The sequence below is a fragment of the Notothenia rossii genome, assembly GCF_949606895.1.
Source record: "Notothenia rossii genome assembly, chromosome: 4".
Taxonomy (NCBI): domain Eukaryota; kingdom Metazoa; phylum Chordata; class Actinopteri; order Perciformes; family Nototheniidae; genus Notothenia; species Notothenia rossii.
The window spans coordinates 7,641,711-7,663,325 of NC_136902.1; the positions used below are offsets into that span (position 1 = coordinate 7,641,711).

The window sequence follows — 21,615 nt, forward strand, 5'->3', positions numbered from 1 at the left end:
GAAGAATGGAGAAACGTATGGACCCCGCAGTGTTAAAGCGACGTTGACCTCAACAGATTGGGCTGTGTTAACTCTGGTGGCTTCCAGAGATCTCCACGCAACCATTGTATCAGAAAAAGCAGTGCATCAAGAAACCATCGTGGAAGCATCGGTGTACAAGAAACCTTCAACAAAAAACAAATAATCTCTGTGGTCGAGATAAAAGAAGAATTTTCACCGCAACCCGTCAATGTGGAGGAAGAGGAAGAAAATATTCACCCGCCGCCAGAAGTTGAAGTGAAAAGAATCCTGACAAGCACGTCTGGGAAACTGAAAGTGGATCCTCTGGTAGATGGTATTACCGCTCAAGCCGGTTGGTGACACTGGAGAAGGAACCCTCTGGTGATTTTGTTCTGGAGTATTTCAACTCTACATGCTGGGTTTTTCTAACATCCTTGCGTGTGCCTCTTGCTGCTTGGTTGAAGATGTAAAAGCTACAAAGCTTGAAGAACTTTTTTAAAAGAGTCAAACAGCGAGGGACTTTATACTGGTGAAAAAAACTACATTTTGCAGATGACTCCTCCTCCCACTCAACATAATAAGTCCCACCCCATACAGCAAATCATTTAAAACGAAGGACCCCACTAAGACGACCGTTGAAAACTAGCCATGGATCTGAGAAAGACCAAGTCTCTCCCCGCGAGTTGCAGCCTGGAACAAACTCCTGGAGGACCATCATCTCCAACAATCTGGAAACCTGAATTCGGCTCTGATATTGTTCCTGATACTTGGCGGTATTTCTATACATATACTTCAGCTTCTTCAGAACCCTCGGTAGCAGGCGTTGCACCGTCATGCTCTCCCTATGCTCCAGAGAGTGATGTTACAGATGGTGCAAGGACAGCCTCATTCCTGAATACGGTAAAAGCCGTAGTGGTTCATATTTTCGAACATAACATACTATGACTTTTTTCTTTTTCTTCTTAAAGAATATTGTTGGGTCAGACTTTAAAGGATAATGACAGTGTTAAAGGGGGGGGGGTAGAGGGGATGACACGTGTAAAGGTAGCAGGCTGGATTTTAAACTGCGTCCTTTATAGTAGCAAATGTTTCAACATACTTAACCTTACATTTCTTACAGTTCTTTTAAATACTATATTATCTTTTATTTTTATTTTCAACATACTATACTGAGACTTTATTCAGAATTATATTTCAAATAGTATTCTCATATTTTTATTTAACTATTTTCAACAACTATATTTCTTGTTGATGCTTTTTCGGCGTACGAGTTTTTATTCTTTCCACATCTTATTGTATCCCACATTTTTCATATTTTCAACATACTTTTATTTAGTGTTTTTTCATATATAAATATATATATTTTTTGGACATAATATATAATCACTAATTTCATTTTTATTTTTTTTATGCTATACCATGACTTTTTTTTTTCTGTATCCTATTTTTCTATACAATAATTCATTTCGACATGGTATATTATAATTTAAAAAAAACACATTATGTACATACTAAACATATATCACTTTATTTCATTATTTTTCAACATACAGTACATGAAGATGGCACACCTTAACCAAGCCAACCAACAATAGCTTGTGGCAAAGCCAGGGTGACAGCTAGTGATGTGACTAGCCGAGGCTTCGGAACACGGTTTGAGTTATCCAGGAAGTTTCTGGTGAAGCGCGTATCGAGGCTTGTATCATTTTAGGCCAGTGACTGTTTCAGATAGTGGTTCAGAGGGTGCAGATGTGTTAAACCACTGACACTTCACAGTTGTGTTACACTCATATGGCCCCTCCTGTTACCGGACCCCGTCAAATCAGAAAGCCTCTACATCATTTTATTTTTGCATACTGTATTATAACTTTACATTTTAATTTGTAAGTTTAATTGATTTCCTACTTGGTACACTATGATCTGTTTCACATACTATACTTTGACCTTTTTTTAAATTTTATTTATTTTTGTAGGATTGCAGTATATCAGAAAAATATGCGATAACATCTTAAATGTTACAATGACAATATAATTTGCGATAAATACAAAATAATTAAAATAAGTAAGTAGCCTGTGTAGAATCTAAAAAAAAGATATATATCTTATAATTTCTTTAACATTTAGGCAAAACATCTTAATACCCCCCTTCATAACATTTCTGATACTCTAAACCAGGGGTCTCCAACCTTTTTCTAACCGGGAGCTACTTTTGAAAAAAGAAAGTGGCCAAGAGCTACTCATGTTATTTTATATAGATTTCAGTGCACATATCACATTCGTGACTCAAGAGCAGAAACATTAACATTAACATGAATAAACTTGACTTTCTCATGAAGAGAAAAAAAGACAAATAATCACCATGCAATACTGAGTTCTGCTTTAACATCAATAACTACAGTAAACAGTTTTACAGATAAGAGTGCAAAGTTCCTAATTGTAATAATAACATTTCTAGCTCTATAATTTAAATTATTTCAAGCATTTCACAAATTTGTTTCACATGTAAAAGGGGAATATGGCTTGTGCTTTTCTCAACTTGCATCAAGCAAACATATGTCTTCAAACATTCAGTCTGTCACTGCATTGTTGTCTTTCTCCTGACTCAGCTAATGTGACACCTGGCACTGCATAGCATCCACCAGAGCACTGTACTGGGGTGTGTATCCTGACAAATTCACTCTGATTGAGTCATTGAGGTGTTCATCAGTAAGTCTTGTCCTGAATTTGGATTTGATAAAGTTCATATCAGAGAATGCTGATTCACAGCGATATGTTGACCCAAATAAGCAGGACAGTTTCAGTGCAGCAGTTTGAATGTTTTTGAATTTCTCTGGGTCCAATAGCTTCCAGAAATCTTTGTCCATCTGATGTGCTTTCAGCTGAATGTCATTCTGGAGATTGATTATCTCCAGCTCCAACTCTGAAGCACTGAGACTGAAAAGGCTGGCCAGTTGCTCAGACATGTCAGTAACATCCACGATGTTGAATGGGTTAGCAAGGAAACTTGCACAGGGCTCAAGCTGTTTAAAGTCAAGAAACCTGTCCTCAAATTCCTGCCCAAGCTTAGTTAAGCAGTCACAGTACTTTGATAAGTCAAGAAAGCCAGCAGCAGCTTTATTCTCCTGCAGTACTTTTTGAACAGAGGGGAAATGATGCAATTTATTTCCCTTTACTTGCTGGAGATATAGACACAGATTTGCTTTAAAGGCCTTTACAGCACTAATCATGTCACATACTGTTTTGCCATTGCCTTGTAGCTGGAGGTTAAGCTGGTTTAATTTTCCTGTCAGATCAGTCAAAAAGGCCAGGTCAAGTACCCAACCAGCATCAGATAAGATGGAGGTGTCCTCCCCCCTCTCTTCCATGAAGAGCTTTACCTCATTCAGCAAGGAGAGGAAGCGCTGTAGGATTTTCCCTCTACTCAACCACCTCACCTCAGCATGGAGAAGGAGATCTCCATATTCAGCTGACAGTTCCTCAAGAAAAACTTTGAAGCTCCTGTGTTGCTTTGCCTTCGCTCGGATAGAGTTTATTATTTGTATCACAGGTTTCATGACGTGATTGAAGTCCATAACTTTGGCACAAAGTGCTTCTTGGTGAATGATGCAATGGTAACTCAGGAAACGTGGGAAATATGGATCTGACTTACAATTTGCGATAAAACCGTTGTGGCGACCTCTCATAGCCGGGGCTCCATCAGTTGTTATGGATACAAGCTTCTCCATTTGCACGCCTTTATTTATGAAATAATTCTTAATAGAATTATACACGTCCACACCTCTTGCAACTGCCGGCGGGATACTCCTTTGAAAAGTTTTCGTGAAGTTTTGTGAAGTGCCGCTCGACATTTCCCTTCTTCCCCACCGCAACACTCGAGCCACAAATTAAACACACACACTTGTCTTTGATGCTCGTAAATAAAAATTCATGTTCCCACTCGTCATGAAAGTAGTATATTTTAGATTTCTTCTTTGACGGACCTTCCTCAGTTGTCATGACTGCATCTTACATTTCTTTTTCTCTATCTTTCTTACTCTCAAAATATACTACATAAATAAATATGTCTCAACATGTCAACTGCACTTTAGCGCCCTCTGGTGAGCTACTCGGAAAACCTCCGCGAGCTACTGGTAGCTCGCGATCGACGTGTTGGCAACCCCTGCTCTAAACAAAACAAAAGAACACCCATAATACCTGGATTCATGAAAAATGTGGATAGGCATGATCGGCTCAAAATGTGCTGCATATCAGATCTCAAGTAGATGTGGATAGCTTCAATGGGGATGAGCACATTTGTTCAGAACTTTTATTGAAAACCAGGAAAAGTAAGCAGGTTTATAAACCAAACTAAGGGATGTTTGTTCTGTGTGCCTTTGGTGTGTGGATCAGATACACTAGACATAACACTTCCCTTAGTTTGGTTTATAAACCTGCTTACTTTTCCTGGTTTTCAATAAAAGTTCTGAACAAAATTGCACATCCCGATTGAAGCCATCCACATCTACTTGAAGTAAGGTGGAAGCTAAGTTGTCTAAAAGGAAATGGTTGCTACCTCAGCTGTCATACAGGGGAAGAGCTCTGATTGTGAATAATCTCGTTGCCTCTTCTCTTTGGCACAAGCTCATAGTGTTGGCACCACCACCAGGGCTGGTGAAAGAACTACAGCGGTGCCTTGTCAATTGTTTCTGGTCTGGACAACACTGGCTGAAGGCTTCGGCCCTGTATCTCCCTGTGGCACAGGGAGGGCAAGGTCACACGGACCCCGGACCAGAGACCGGGAATGTGGTTGTTCGAGGAGCCACTCCAGAAGAATGACCTCTTCCCAACTGCAACCTTTTCATCTGTAGCTTTGGGAACAAAGTTTGTTGAGGCTGGCATCACCAAGCTGGTTCATCTAAAAAAAACATCAGTTGAAACTCTTTGTAACAACATCAACATCAGGTCATCCAGAGTGCTACAGAGGATCGTTGAAGACATCATGCAGTCCCTGTCGGCGCCAGAGAGGGCATTTATTGAGGATCCTGCTAGATTGGACAGTTGGAAAGAGGAAAATGACTACGAGTTTCCCTCACTCCCCGTTAGTCCTGCTGTCGGAGAGTAGCAAGAGGAGCGTGGAAAACTTCTCTCGCTAAAAACTCCAATTCTGGGCAGTTTCAGTTCCTGTGGGAAAAAGCAGCTGTACCAGTGCTGTGGCAAGACCCTTAACATCCGTCTCCTAGCTGAGGTCAAGGAGTCAAGGTGGAACAAGTTTTTCCCTTCAGACTTTACCCCTAAAGGCAGGTGGAGGGTCCTGTATAAGCGTCCTGTTGAAAAACGGATGGCTGACCTCCAGTGGAGGATTATACATGGAGCTTTAGCTACAAACAGACACCGAGCTCACCTTGATCCAAGTGCTGGGGAGGAGTGCCCTTTTTGCCAGCAGAGTGAAACAGTTGAACACCTTATTTTGGGCTACTTAAAGGATGGGTGGAAGCGATTGGAGTGTTTTTACTTCCACTTTTTGGATATGAGCCTAAAAAAGTGGCAAAAAAAGGAGTAACTCTCGCTCTGATTAATGTTATTTTTGCAACTGCTAAGCTAGCAATTTGGAGGACCAGGAAGAACCAGATGCTAGGGCAGGGCTGGACAGATGTTGTTTAAAGTGTGAAGGGTTTGGTGGCTGCTCGGCTAAAAGTAGAACATGCCTTTTACAGTGTGACAAACAACCTGCCTGCTTTCAGGACTCTTTGGGGGATCAATAACGTTCCATGTACGGCAAGGGAAGATGGTACGCTGGAGCTGATTTTTTCAAATGTGGTTTTTATGTGTGAGCATTGATATGACTATTTAAAAAAAAAAAAAAAAATGTGTCATGAATGTGATGAATTTGTAAGTTTTTATTTAAAATGACTTAAAGGTTGGGTAGGACATTCTGGAGAAACCAGCTCGAGTGCGCTAGAATTTGAAAATACACAGCCGAAAAAAATTCTGCCACTTCCTTACAGAGCCCCTCCTCCAACACACAGGAACGCGCACATGACCAATGAGGGCACGAGATAAGTTTGTGCTCAGATGGAAGGCTGACAGGCAGGTAGGCCGTCCAGTTACTTTAGCCGGGCCGGCTCAAATGATTGGTTGTGCTTTTTACAGTACTACGGCTTCCACAGATGACATTCATTTTGTATGTATTCTCTCTCTCTCTCTCTCTCTCTCTCTCTCTCTCTCTCTCTCTCTCTCTCTCTCTCTCTCTCTCTCTCTCTCTCTAACACGTAATGAAGGTTATTAAGCGTTTTAGCTTCTATGTTGTTAATATTGACCGCCATTTACTTTATGAAGTAAAGCAGCCTCCCTGTCTGTGTCCTCATGCTGTCCTCACATCCCCGGACCCCCAGACTCGGAGGAGCATAGGGATGTCAGTATTGTTTATGAAGCAGGGTATAGAAAGTACATTATTGAAATGAAAATACTATTTATTTACTTTTACAAACAGTGAGTAGCTGGGCAGCTGCAGCATGTGTATTGCAGGACATATGTTGGACACAGACTGTGTGGTGGGACTCTGTCTCACAGGCAGGTTGCAGTGTAACATCAGAGGAGACTGGGCCAATTGTACATTCTCAAACTGCACCACTTAGAACTAACTAAACAATTATTTGTATATAATTGTATGTAATAACCGTAACAAAATTAAACAGAAGTGATTTGTAAATAGGAATACAGATTTGACTTAATGTTTTCACAAATATGTTTCTCCCAGTTTGTCATGGGACTTATTTTTACCCTCTCAAAGAACCAGAATGGACAAGTGAAAAATGTATTCGGACAAGTAAATTGCCAAACTCACTTGTCCATGGACAAGTACTCTCTAAAAACGTTTTCTTACACTGCTACCACTGGCTCAGATAATGAAAAACAACAAAATAAGTTACCATAGCTATGCAGATGACACCCACAAACCATTTCACCAGGAGACTATGCTCCAATTCAAACACTGAGTAAGTGCATTGAACAAATCAATGACTGGATGTGTCAGAACTTTCTCCAATTAAACAAAGATAAAACTGAGGTAAATGGTTTTTGGAGCCAAGGCAGAACGTATAAAAGTTAGCGCTGAGCTTCAGTCTGCAATGTTCAAAACTACAGATAAAGCCAGAAATCTAGGTGTAGTCATGGACCTGAGTTTCAACAGTCACATTAAAACAGTTACTAAATCAGCTTACTATGACCTAAAGAACATATCTAGGATTAAAAGACTGATGTCACAGCAGGATTTGGAAAAACTTGTCCATGCTTTTATCTTCAGTAGACTGGACTACTGCAATGGTGTCTTCACAGGTCTCACTAAACCATCTATTAGAAAGCTGCAGCTGATTCAGAACGCTGCTGCTCGAGTCCTCACTAACACTAAGAAAGTGGATCACATCACTCCTGTTCTGAAGTCTTTACTCTTGTTCCTCACTAACACTAAGAGAGTGGATCACATCGCTCCAGTTCTGAAGTCTTTACTCTGGTTCCTCACTAACACTAAGAGAGTGGATCACATCACTCCTGCTCTGAAGTCTTTACACTGGCTTCCTGTGTGTCAAAGAATAGATTTCAAAATACTGCTGCTGTTTATAAAGCACTGAATGGTTTAGGCCCAAAATACATTTCTGACCTCCTGCTAAATGATTGGTTTAGGCCCAAAATACATTTCTGACCTCCTGCTAAATGATGAACCATCCAGATCTCTCAGGTCTTCAGGGACTGGTCAGCTTTCTGTCCCCAGAGTCAGAACTAAACATGGAGAAGCAGCGTTCAGTTATTATGCTCCAAATATCTGGAACAAACTCCCAGAAACCTGCAGGTCCGCTAAAACTCTGACTACTTTTAAATCCAGGCTGAAGACTTTTAATTGAACTATTCATATCTTAAACTGCACTGTAACTTTTATCCATGTATTTTTGCTTTTAATGTTTATTTTATTATCTTTTCTTTTTAATGACTGATTTTAAACGCCATTTTCTGAATGACTTTCATTTTTGTAAAGCACTTTGAATTGCCTTGTGTTGAAAGGTGCGATATAAATAAACTTGCCTTGCCTTAAAGGTGGGGTAGGTAATTCACTTCAGAAACACTTTTAGTTATATTCCATGGAATGCTCTTAACGTCCCGATAGCAATGAATATATTAACTGACAATCGAGTATCGAGGAACAACAAGGGAGAGGAAGACAGCTGACGATCTTCAGTCATAATTCAATGGGGTATGTAATTTATTTCAGAAAACACTTTTTGTTATATTCCATGGAATGCTCTTAACGTCCCGATAGCAATGATTATATTAAATGCTTTGACAATAAATACATACAAAAATTAATCTCTGGAAGCCGTAGCGCTGTAAAAAGCACGACCAATCATTTTAGCCGGCCCGGCTAAAATAACTGGATGGCCTACCTGCCTGTCAGCCTTCCATCTGTGCACAAACTGATCTCGTGGCCTCATTGATGATGCGCGTTCGTGTGTGTTGGAGGAGGGACTCCGGAAGAAAGTCGGAAGGAAGAGGCATATTTTTTCCGGTTGTGTATTTTCAAATTCTAGCGCACTCGAGCTGGTTTCTCCATTCTTACCTACCTTTAACTCTTTTTAGGGTGCAGCTATAGGTTTTATTTATTTCAAAGTGGGCCTATTTTAATAATATTTGTTTTCCCTTCTAATGTGCAGAGGACTCCCCAAGTGCTGTGTTTAATTGATTTTAAAGTAGGCCTGTGTATTATTTTTAATTCTCCTTATCAGAATCAGAATCCCTTTATTAGTCCCACAGAGGGGAAATTTGCAGCGTTACAGCAGGAAAGAGCCACAGACAGCTTAGTGTTGCATATCTGAAATGCGTTAAAAAAGTAATAAGTTATAATATAATAAACAATAAACATTATGCTAAAAAAGTACTAAGTTATAATATAATAAACAATAAACAATATGCTAAAAATAAAATAAAAAAGTTACATAATTTTCAAAAATACAGATCAAAAACAAATCAAATCTACAAATCAAATCCTGTAGAAGTCCTTAGAGGAGTTCTTTGTTTCTTATTAGAGGTTAACAGTTTTATATAATGTAATAAATAGCCTAATAAATGCAAAAAAAACTGTAGTTTTTGTCTGATATAACAATCAATGCAACTTTATTAGCTATCAAGCTATGAAATATGTTTTGCGGCTCCAGACAAAAAAATGTTTTGGAAAAAGGAGCAAAATGGCTCTTTTGGTCAAAAAGGTTGCAGACCCCTGGTTTAATCAATCCAGCACCATCTTCCCTAATGTTAAACATACATCCAAACATATGTTAGGTTAAAGTCAATATCATCTTTTCTTGAGTATTTCCATTTACTGATAAATTATACAATCATTATGCATTACACTGCTAGAAGCATTTTACTGCCGCTCTGTTGTTTTTCCTCTGAAAACTAATTGTTTCTCTCTGATATTGTAAGATGTTGAAAAAAGTGAACAAAAGCATGCATTTGCAGGGACTTCCTGTGAAGCTGAACATTTATTTTGGGATACAGATGTCTCTGTAAGGAAGACATATTTTTTCAAATTGTGTGAGAGGTAGTTTCGTGTGTTGTGAAGAAACAACATGCTCAGCTACAGTCTGGCTGAACCACTCTAAAGACTACAGATGTATTATATATATTATAAGATCTTAAAAAGAACAGAAAAGCCAATGTTGATCGGAGACACATTAGAAAAAGGTACAACAATTCAGGTCATCTAATAATAAAATAGAAGTGACTCATACTGGTAGCTGGTCACACTTCTTACCACAGGAACAAACAAAACAGACTCATTTTAAAATATGCAACATCTGATGAGCACACATCTGGGGGAGTATATCTGTAAGTATAAAAAGGGAAATTACGTTATATAGAAAATGAGAGAAATACAAAGTGTACTCACTAAAAAACCAAGAATATCAAATCGTGGTAAACTGCAAGCCAAAAATACATTCTTTACAACATGTCCCAAAAACTTTGGACAAGATCAAACTTTATTGAAACCCAGGAGAATTGTTGTGTCTCAGCTGCAGGTCAGAGTCGGAACACCACCAATATAGAATAAGGTGTAAATATTGACAACAAACAAAAACAACTTCAATCCTTTTCCTTTGGTTGGGCCATTTGTCTTATTTACACTTATCTGATATCCGTTTTTACATTTATCAAAAGTTTTTATGGATAAAAAAAGCAAGAGATGTAAAAAACGTTCCCCCACTAGCATTCCTATTTGGGTCTTTGACGGGGGATAAAGCTTGTGGACATCTTTTAAAGGATGCCGCCTAAAGCTGCTGTTTTATGAGCCCAGAGTTAAATAACCCTAACTGTATTTTATGAATTAGAAGCAGTGTCAATGTTGTAGTAATCATCGGTTTCATCTCCATGTGGTCGTGTATATCTGGCGTGAGTGTGAACAGAAGAGATTTCCACAGGAGGAGATCTGCTCCGGCCGGCCTCCACGATATCATCGTACACTCGGTCGGTCTACAGGAGAAGAGGTGTGAATATCAGCTGGTTTCACAAACACTTATGATCTGGTTTACCAAAACTTACCTCTGTGACAAAATCATATTGTGTTTCCACAGGAGGTTCTGAAAAACACAGCAGTACGTTTAGATAACGACACTACACTGGAAAAACATCTTGCTCAGTCAAATGGAGACAAACAGATTCATCCCTCATCAACTGTCATGATCCCAGTTTTGTTCTATTTCCTGTTTTATTTAGAATTTGTGTTGTCTGTTTGTGCTTCCTGTCCTTGTGTGTGTTTTCCTCCCTGTTCTGATCGTGTGTCCTTCTCTGCCACCTTCTGAACTCATGCACTTTGTTGGTTTTCTGTTTAGTCTTTGTCAGATTCTTCTATGTCGTTGTTCTTCGTGTTTAGGAACTTCTGTTGTTATTTGTGAGTATTTTAACTTTGAAAGTTGTGTCTGTTTCAAAGGTTATTTTACATGTGGAGAAAGATTAGGCAGTTAAAACTTTTCTGTGAGAAATGTTAAGTTCCTGTGTGTTACCTGGTTCCTCACTTTTGGCTTTACAAATCCTCTTCCTGCAGAATACCAGCACAGACAGTGATGACACGATGACCAGGACGACCAGAGTCAGACGCACATACAGGACCACACCTGTGGTTGTTGGAGCACAAACACAGGTCTGTTTTACACTGACAGTTATTGGTAAGCAGGGTATCTTTGGGGGGAATATACTACTGCAGGTCAATAGTATATGCCACATAGAAGTGGTTACATCTGATTAGCTGTCTATTTAAATGTTCAGGTTGTAAAGAGTGTATACAGGCAAGAGCATAAACTGAACAAAAATATACTGTAAATGCAACACTTTTGTTTTTGCTCCCATTTTTCATGAGATGAACTCAAAGATCTAAAACATTTTCTATATACACAAAATAACCATTTCTCTCAAATATTGTTCACAAATCTGAAAAAATCTGTGATAGTGAGCACTTCTCCTTTTCCGAGGTAATCCATCCCACCTCACAGGTGTGGCATATCAGGATGCTGATTAGACAGCATGATTATTGAACAGGTGTGCCTTAGGCTGGCCACAATAAAAGGCCACTCTGAAACGTGCAGTTTTGATTTATTGGGGGGGTCTGGGGGGGTCCAAAACCCCTAGGGTTAAACCCTAACCCTAACATGTCACCCATTGAGCATGTTTGGGATGCTCTGGATCGGCGTATACGACAGCGTGTTCCAGTTCAATATCCAGCAACTTCGCACAGCCTCAGGGTCTGGGGGGGTCCGAAAACCAGTCAGTATCTGGTGTGACCACCATTTGCCTCACGCAGTGCAACACATCTCCTTCGCATAGAGTTGATCAGGTTGTTGATTGTGGCCTGTGGAATGTTGGTCCACTCCTCTTCAACGGCTGTGCCAAGTTGCTGGATATTGGCAGGAACTGGAACACGCTGTCGTATACGCCGATCCAGAGCATCCCAAACATGCTCAGTGGGTGACATGTTAGGGTTAGGGTTAGGGTTAAACCTGACTGGTTTTTGGACCCCCCCAGACCCCCCCAATAAAGCAAAACTGCACGTTTCAGAGTGGCCTTTTATTGTGGCCAGCCTAAGGCACACCTGTGCAATAATCATGCTGTCTAATCAGCATCTTGATATGCCACACCTGTGAGGTTGGATGGATTACCTCGGAAAAGGAGAAGTGCTCACTATCACAGATTTGTTCAGATTTGTGAACAATATTTGAGAGAAATGGTTATTTTGTGTAAATAGAAAATGTTTTAGATCTTTGAGTTCATCTCATGAAAAATGGGAGCAAAAACAAAAGTGTTGCGTTTATATTTTTGTTCAGATAAGAACAGAGACAACATATCAATATGCTCGTGCCCTCAGTATTACATTCTTCATCAATAATGTTCTAAACAATAATATTCAAATACACTTGTGCACGTGTTTCGGTTTATGAGTTACTTTCAGAAAACATGTTGGATTTAGATGAGGTAAAGGTGAAAAGGTAAAACTATTATTAAGACAATGAAGAAGATTCAGTTTTTAGTAGAAACTCACCATCAACAACGATGATTTCAATTTCCTTGTATGAAGTCCATGAAAAATATGTAATCACACCACACCTGTACCCTCCTGAGTCAGACTTGGTCAGCTGAGAGATGGTCACAAAAAAAACTCCATCTTTATCATCAATCCTGTATCTGCCTCTCTGAGCTGTGGCATCAGTTGTTTCAATGAGAATGTCTTCTTGTCTACATGGTTCCTTACAGAAGACCTTCCTGGTTAAATACCAAGTAGAGGAGCATTTAAATCTGACATCTTCTCCTTCAGTTCCTGAATAGATGTGTTGGGCACTGACGAGACCGGTGTTTCCATCCTGCAGAGCTGAACAAAGGATGAACAAAAGATGAACCATCATTAGTAGTGGTCAGTACTTCCTGTAAGATGCTGCAGTTTGATCACAACACTTCTTTAGACACAAAGACTACATGAAGTCTCCATCTGTAACTTGAAGTGTTACATTAACGCAAATCCTTAAAGTACATCACCTAAAATGTATTTAATGTCAATACCACCTTTTTTCATTTAAGACATTTTTGGACAAAACACTTAGATAGATATAAACTCTATTTATCCCAAATTTGGAAATCATTTTGTTCCAGCAGCAGTGTCAAGCTGTACGCGAGTAATAAATGTTTAAAAGATACAATCAGATACAAATATAATAAAAAGTCAAAATTAACATTAGCGGCATGTTTTCTTTAGCAAGAATACAAATCAAAAGATTAATAAATGAATCAAGAAAATATATTTGCAGATTAAATGATTATGAAAACAATCATATTCATTATTTCACAGTGACTAAATGTTACTCATTCAGTCAGCAGATAATAACTGAGTTTAATGATGATGTGTTAGTTTGAGGAAGTGAAGCATATGTCATTGGTTGCATAGCTACTAAAAAGCCTAATTTTGGAATATGTGAATAACTCGTACTGCTGGAGCCTTGCATTAACTTAAGAATAATAACAGACAAATTAAAAATAAATAAATTACAAACAGGAAAATAAAGTGATGTACTCACTGAAGAGGAGGAAGAAGCAGATCAAAGTGCGAGAGACTTTCATGCTGAGACTCTGACGGTTTACCACTGACTGTCTTTCTTTACTGGCTAACCAGGAACTTGTAACTTCTTTAAATGATGAAGTCCCTCCTTCAAACACAACACAGCTCTACTCTCCTCCCCAACGCAGAAACACTATGGTCTAAAAATACTCCAATGAATGAACTGAATTCAAAATGTTAGTAATTATCAGCAAAATGTAATTTCAGTTTCAGTAAAAGTTATCATTATGCACCAATCTCATCTCTCAATTTCACAGTGTTGTTTTATTATATAATAGTATATTCTGTTGTTATGTCTAACAAATACATGTAGGAGCATTTTAATGTTGTAGTTTGTCAAGGTGGAGCCAATTTTATATTGTAGTACAGTACTTCATCATATCATCATGTTTCATATGTCAAACGTTACAAGTAACCTAACTGAGTGTCAGATATCTATAGTTGAGTAAACAAATATAAAATCTATAAGCATTGCATTTAAATACTCAAGTAAAGAACCAGTTAGTTATGTACAAAAAAGGTTAACATGGAAGCTTAATTCAGGCAGATATTGGCAAAATTAGTAAACTTTTAATTTCCATAATTTCACTACAACGCTCACTTACTCATGTATACAGTGGGGCTATGGAAATGGTGACAAAACCATACTAGGGCATATCAAATCAGGAGACTAAATACGAACATTGTGTGTGTGTGTGTGTGTGTGTGTGTGTGTGTGTGTGTGTGTGTGTGTGTGTGTGTGTGTGTGTGTGTGTGTGTGTGTGTGTGTGTGTGTGTGTGTGTGTGTGTGTGTGTGTATGTGCGTGCGTGCGTGTGTGTCATACTTGCCAACCCTCCCGATTTTCGCGGGAGACTCCCGCATTTCTGACAAAATCCGATTTACTCACGTCTGTTTCCACTCGGACTTTAATACAGCTACACCATTGTTTGGTTTCCATGGTAGCGCGTCTCTTTAGCAGCGCGCGCAACTCAAAGTCTGAGAGGGTGAGGAAGATGAAAACTGAACAAGAATCGACAACTCGACCCTCTGCTCACTCCTTTCCTGAAAAATACAGGTCCAGCCCACACATATGCTCCATGGTGCCACAGGCATTGCCCTTACAACTACAATAAGCATGCACATGTTAATCTACAGCTCCGGCGATCCACTAGCACCGGAGTCTACAGCAGCAGACGCAGCCATCCCCTACATTAGCGTCACCTTGGATACGAGTCTGAACAACTCACAGACACACAGGCCAGGGCGCTGACAGGGCGCCCTTTGAGCATCAGATCTGACGACGCTGATTGGCTGAAATTATGTTTCGGCGGCATAGTTTACAGATAGCAACAGTCAGCTTGTTGGCTGCAGCTGCTCTGGCTGAGGGCTCTTTTCTACCGCCCGGACGAGAGAAGGTAATGATACTTATTATATATCCATGAATGATACACGCTGCGGCCAGGCAGGAAACATGTGACTCAGTAACTTTAGACATCGTAAAACAATTTTAAACGAGATGTTATTGTAGATTATACATTTTACTGATACCAACTATATAATATTTACCTTGTTCTTTAAAAATAAAAATATTTTTTGGAAATATATGTATTTATTTATTTTTAATTTTAAGTCAACGTAGAAGTAACAGTGTAGGAAAGTAGTGATATTCATACTACTTTCATCAAAAAGTGACAGGTGGTGTGACCGGTCACACCTACTACTACTTATGCTAATAAGTATGCTAATGACCCCTTTGCTGTGAGGTGTGATAACATGTAGGTGTGGTATCACATGTAGGTGTTATCAGAGGTCGCGTTAACCGAATATATTCCGTCTATGACGGAATTCTTTTGACAATGACGGAAAAATCTGAAAGCAGTCCGTCATTTTGACGGATTAGAGCAAACTCAGAACTGCGCCAAAGTTTCCCCGCAGCAGGGCTCCGGTGTTATGCCCTGATGTCGTTCCCAGACCCCCCCCCCCCCCCCCCCCCGTCAGTTGTGTACAGACCGACGGATAATAATGGATTTTGACGGACATTTTATGATCCTGTCCGTCAAAATTACGGGCAGCGAAAAGGTCTAGCTAGCGCAACCTCTGGGTGTGATATCCTTTGATGTGAGGTGTGAGGTTTGATAATGTGTAGGTGTGATATCACACCTCTTAATTAAACCTTTGATGTGAGGAGGTCAAGAAACGGATGCAGTATCTTTGTCGGGTTCAGACCCCTCCGTCTGAGGCTCTTCATGAAAAATGGAGTCTGGGAAATGGAGATGTTTGGGGTTATGTGTTCAACTATATGGCGAATTAACTTCATTTTTACCATCTGAAGAATGGAGAAACGTATGGACCCCACAGTGTTAAAGCGACGTTGACCTCAACAGATTGGGCTGTGTTAACTCTGGTGGCTTCCAGAGATCTCCACGCAACCATTGTATCAGAAAAAGCAGTGCATCAAGAAACCATCGTGGAAGCATCGGTGTACAAGAAACCTTCAACAAAAAACAAATAATCTCTGTGGTCGAGATAAAAGAAGAATTTTCACCGCAACCCCTCAATGTGGAGGAAGAGGAAGAAAATATTCACCCGCCGCCAGAAGTTGAAGTGAAAAGAATCCTGACAAGCACGTCTGGGAAACTGAAAGTGGATCCTCTGGTAGATGGTATTACCGCTCAAGCCGGTTGGTGACACTGGAGAAGGAACCCTCTGGTGATTTTGTTCTGGAGTATTTCAACTCTACATGCTGGGTTTTTCTAACATCCTTGCGTGTGCCTCTTGCTGCTTGGTTGAAGATGTAAAAGCTACAAAGTTTGAAGAACTTTTTTAAAAGAGTCAAACAGCGAGGGACTTTATACTGGTGAAAAAAACTACATTTTGCAGATGACTCCGCCTCCCACTCAACATAATAAGTCCCACCCCATACAGCAAATCATTTAAAACGAAGGACCCCACTAAGACGACCGTTGAAAACTAGCCATGGATCTGAGAAAGAGCAAGTCTCTCCCCGCGAGTTGCAGCCTGGAACAAACTCCTGGAGGACCATCATCTCCAACAATCTGGAAACCTGAATTCGGCTGTGATATTGTTCCTGATACTTGGCGGTATTTCTATACATATACTTCAGCTTCTTCAGAACCCTCGGTAGCAGGCGTTGCACCGTCATGTTCTCCTTATGCTCCAGAGAGTGATGTTACAGATGGTGCAAGGACAGCCTCATTCCTGAATACGGTAAAAGCCGTAGTGGTTCATCTGTGGAATAAGGTCCTGCATCGGTATAGAGAAGAAATCTGTTATGGATGTCAAGTCCAGCATCCCAGTCAGATACAGTACGAGTGTTTGTTTGAGACGCCAGAATATTTTCTAGATCTAAACTATGACGAAGTGGTAAAGAGACTGTGGACCGACCGTTTTATTCCAGCCATTCGGGATTCTCTACATTGTGTGTTAAAATGGTTTTGAATAAACACATCAGTATTTTAAAAAGTCAAATTGTATCAAGTGCATCAGACCAACTGAGATTACTCCATTTGAACCATATTGTAAATAAGTAAAGAATGATCTTAGTATATAGCAGGGCTGTTTAATAGTTTTGAATGGTGGCCGGTTGATTAAACTGATCCAAAATAAGGGGTCAGGAATAATATGGCTTGAAATATGAGCAATCATGTTAATAGCTACAGATAGAGTATAAACACATCAGTATTTACAAATTGTATCAAGTGCATCAGACAACTCAAATTACTCCATTTGAACCATATTTAGAATTTCCTTATTTTAACTGAAGTAATTCAACCTAAGTGAAGCCAACCTAAGAGGTGGGCACGACAGTCAGGAACTAACTTACTTTTTAACATTCTACTCAAAGGGCCAGTTAATATTGTCTCAGACAATATGCTACATTAAAATATCATTTAAAAAGTCATAGTATTTGATGTTGAAATGATCAAGGAAAAAGCCATTCCATGTTACGTTAACAAAAACAAAAGATCTGTTTTAGATGTTGAAATGGAATATTTTTTAAAAACGTCATGATATAGTATTTTCATACTTTAGACTTGGACTTTTTTCAAGATACTTTTGACATACTATACTAGTACTTTTATTAGATTAGATTTGTATTTAGTTATTTTCAACAACTACATTTCTTGTTGATGCTTTTTAATTTTTCGGCGTACGAGATTTTATTCTTTCCACATCGTATTGTATCCCACATTTTTCATATTTTCAACATACTTTTATTTAGTGTTTTTTCATATATAAATATATATATTTTTTGGACATAATATATAATCACTAATTTCATTTTTATTTTTTTTATGCTATACCATGACTTTTTTTCTGTATCCTATTTTTCTATACAATAATTAATTTCGACATGGTATATTATAATACAAATAAAAACACATTATGTACATACTAAACATATATCACTTTCTTTCATTATTTTTCAACATACAGTACATGAAGATGGCACACCTTAACCAAGCCAACCAACAATAGCTTGTGGCAAAGCCAGGGTGACAGCTAGTGATGTGACGAGCCGAGGCTTCGGAACACGGTTTGAGTTATCCAGGAAGTTTCTGGTGAAGCGCGTATCGAGGCTTGTATCATTTTAGGCCAGTGACTGTTTCAGATAGTGGTTCAGAGGGTGCAGATGTGTTAAACCACTGACACTTCACAGTTGTATTACACTCATATGGCCCCTCCTGTTACCGGACCCTGTCAAATCAGAAAACCTCTACATCATTTTATTTTTGCATACTGTATTATAACTTTAAATTTTAATTTGTAAGTTTAATTGATTTCCTACATGGTACACTATGATCTGTTTCACATACTATACTTTGAACTTTTTTTTTTTCTTTTTTTTTTTTTTGTAGGATTGCAGTATATCAGAAAAATATGCGATAACATCTTAAATGTCACAATGACAATATAATTTGCGATAAATACAAAATAATTCAAATAAGTAAGTAGCCTGTGTAGAATCTAAAAAAAAGATATATATCTTATAATTTCTTTATCATTTAGGCAAAACATCTTAATACCCCCCTTCATAACATTTCTGATACTCTAAACAAAACAAAAGAACACCCATAATACCTGGATTAATGAAAAATGTGGATAGGCATGATCGGCTCAAAATATGCTGCATATCAGATCTCAAGTAGATGTGGATAGCTTCAATGGGGATGAGCACATTTGTTCAGATGTTTTATTGAAAACCAGGAAAAGTAAGCAGGTTTATAAACCAAACTAAGGGATGTTTGTTCTGTGTGCCTTTGGTGTGTGGATCAGATACACTAGACACAACACTTCCCTTAGTTTGGTTTATAAACCTGCTTACTTTTCCTGGTTTTCAATAAAAGTTCTGAACAAAATTGCACATCCCCATTGAAGCCATCCACATCTACTTGAAGTAAGGTGGAAGCTAAGTTGTCTAAATGGAAATGGTTGCTACCTCAGCTGTCATACAGGGGATGAGCTCTGATTGTGAATAATCTCGTTGCCTCTTCTCTTTGGCACAAGCTCATAGTGTTGGCACCACCACCAGGGCTGGTGAAAGAACTACAGCGGTGCCTTGTAAATTGTTTCTGGTCTGGACAACACTGGCTGAAGGCTTCGGCCCTGTATCTCCCTGTGGCACAGGGAGGGCAAGGTCACACGGACCCCGGACCAGAGACCGGGAATGTGGTTGTTCGAGGAGCCACTCCAGAAGAATGACCTCTTCCCAACTGCAACCTTTTCATCTGTAGCTTTGGGAACAAAGTTTGTTGAGGCTGGCATCACCAAGCTGGTTCATCTAAAAAAAAACATCAGTTGAAACTTTTTGTAACACCATCAACATCAGGTCATCCAGAGTGCTACAGAGGATCGTTGAAGACATCATGCAGTCCCTGTCGGCGCCAGAGAGGGCATTTATTGAGGATCCTGCTAGATTGGACAGTTGGAAAGAGGAAAATGACTACGAGTTTCCCTCACTCCCCGTTAGTCCTGCTGTCGGAGAGTGGCAAGAGGAGCGTGGAAAACTTCTCTCGCTAAAAACTCCAATTCTGGGCAGTTTCAGTTCCTGTGGGAAAAAGCAGCTGTACCAGTGCTGTGGCAAGACTCTTAACATCCGTCTCCTAGCTGAGGTCAAGGAGTCAAGGTGGAACAAGTTTTTCCCTTCAGACTTTACCCCTAAAGGCAGGTGGAGGGTCCTGTATAAGCGTCCTGTTGAAAAACGGATGGCTGACCTCCAGTGGAGGATTATACATGGAGCTTTAGCTACAAACAGACACCGAGCTCACCTTGATCCAAGTGCTGGGGAGGAGTGCCCTTTTTGCCAGCAGAGTGAAACAGTTGAACACCCTATTTGGGCTACTTAAAGGATGGGTGGAAGCGATTGGAGTGTTTTCACTTCCACTTTTTGGATATGGGCCTAAAAAAGTGGCAAAAAAAGGAGTAACTCTCGCTCTGATTAATGTTATTTTTGCAACTGCTAAGCTAGCAATTTGGAGGACCAGGAAGAACCAGATGCTAGGGCAGGGCTGGACAGATGTTGTTCAGAGTGTGAAGGGTTTGGTGGCTGCTCGGCTAAAAGTAGAACATGCCTTTTACAGTGTGACAAACAACCTGCCTGCTTTCAGGACTCTTTGGGGGATCAATCACGTTCCATGTACGGCAAGGGAAGATGGTACGCTGGAGCTGATTTTTTCAAATGTGGTTTTTATGTGTGAGCATTGATATGACTATTTAAAAAAAATAAAATGTGTCATGAATGTGATGAATTTGTAAGTTTTTATTTAAAATGACTTAAAGGTTGGGTAGGACATTCTGGAGAAACCAGCTTGAGTGCACTAGAATTTGAAAGTACACAACCGAAAAAAATCTGCCCCTTCCTTCAGACCGCCTTACAGAGCCCCTCCTCCAACACACATGAACGTGCACATGACCAATGAGGGCACGAGATCAGTTTGTGCACAGATGGAAGGCTGACAGGCAGGTAGGCCATCCAGTTATTTTAGCCGGGCCGGCTCAGATGATTGGTCGTGCTTTTTACAGCACTACGGCTTCCATGTTTGTTTGTTTGTTTGTTTGTTTGTTTGTTTGTTTGTTTGTTTGTTTGTTTGTGTTCTCTCTCTCTCTCTCTCTCGTTCTTTCTTTAACACGTAATGAAGGTTATTAAGCGTTTTAGCTCCTATGTTGTTAATATTGACCGCCATTTACTTTATGAAGTAAAGCAGCCTCCCTGTCTGTGTCCTCATGCTGTCCTCACATCCCCGGACCCCCAGACTCGGAGGAGCATAGGGATGTCAGTATTGTTTATGAAGCAGGGTATAGAAAGTACATTATTGAAATGAAAATACTATTTATTTACTTTTACAAACAGTGAGTAGCTGGGCAGCTGCAGCATGTGTATTGCAGGACATGTGTTGGACACAGACTGTGTGGTGGGACTCTGTCTCACAGGCAGGTTGCAGTGTAACATCAGAGGAGACTGGGCCAATTGTACATTCTCAAACTGCACCACTTAGAACTAACTAAACAATTATTTGTATATAATTGTATGTAATAACCGTAACAAAATTAAACAGAAGTGATTTGTAAATAGGAATACAGATTTGACTTAATGTTTTCACAAATATGTTTCTCCCAGTTTGTCATGGGACTTATTTTTAACCTCTCAAAGAACCAGAAAGGACAAGTGAAAAATGTATTCGGACAAGTAAATTGCCAAACTCACTTGTCCATGGACAAGTACTCTCTAAAAACGTTTTCTTACACTGCTACCACTGGCTCAGATAATGAAAAACAACAAAATAAGTTACCATAGCTATGCAGATGACACCCACAAACCATTTCACCAGGAGACTATGCTCCAATTCAAACACTGAGTAAGTGCATTGAACAAATCAATGACTGGATGTGTCAGAACTTTCTCCAATTAAACAAAGATAAAACTGAGGTAATGGTTTTTGGAGCCAAGGCAGAACGTATAAAAGTTAGCGCTGAGCTTCAGTCTGCAATG

At 39.5% G+C, this 21,615-nt stretch overlaps 2 protein-coding genes across 5 annotated transcripts in view; both read right to left on the reverse strand.

The window, feature by feature from the left end:
- The window catches only part of LOC307037832 (polymeric immunoglobulin receptor-like), a 44,887-nt gene that overhangs the window by 18,394 nt on the left and 4,878 nt on the right, over window positions 1-21,615 (reverse strand). The window lies entirely within an intron of this gene.
- On the reverse strand, window positions 9,853-15,572 carry LOC307037840 (uncharacterized protein). The gene is made up of 5 exons (XM_079679005.1): window positions 13,584-15,572; window positions 12,557-12,883; window positions 11,028-11,138; window positions 10,567-10,604; window positions 9,853-10,497 (listed from the first exon to the last, which is right to left on the reverse strand). Exons 1-5 carry the CDS (start codon window positions 13,624-13,626, stop codon window positions 10,345-10,347), a joined length of 672 nt encoding a protein of 223 aa, XP_079535131.1. The 5' UTR covers window positions 13,627-15,572; the 3' UTR covers window positions 9,853-10,344.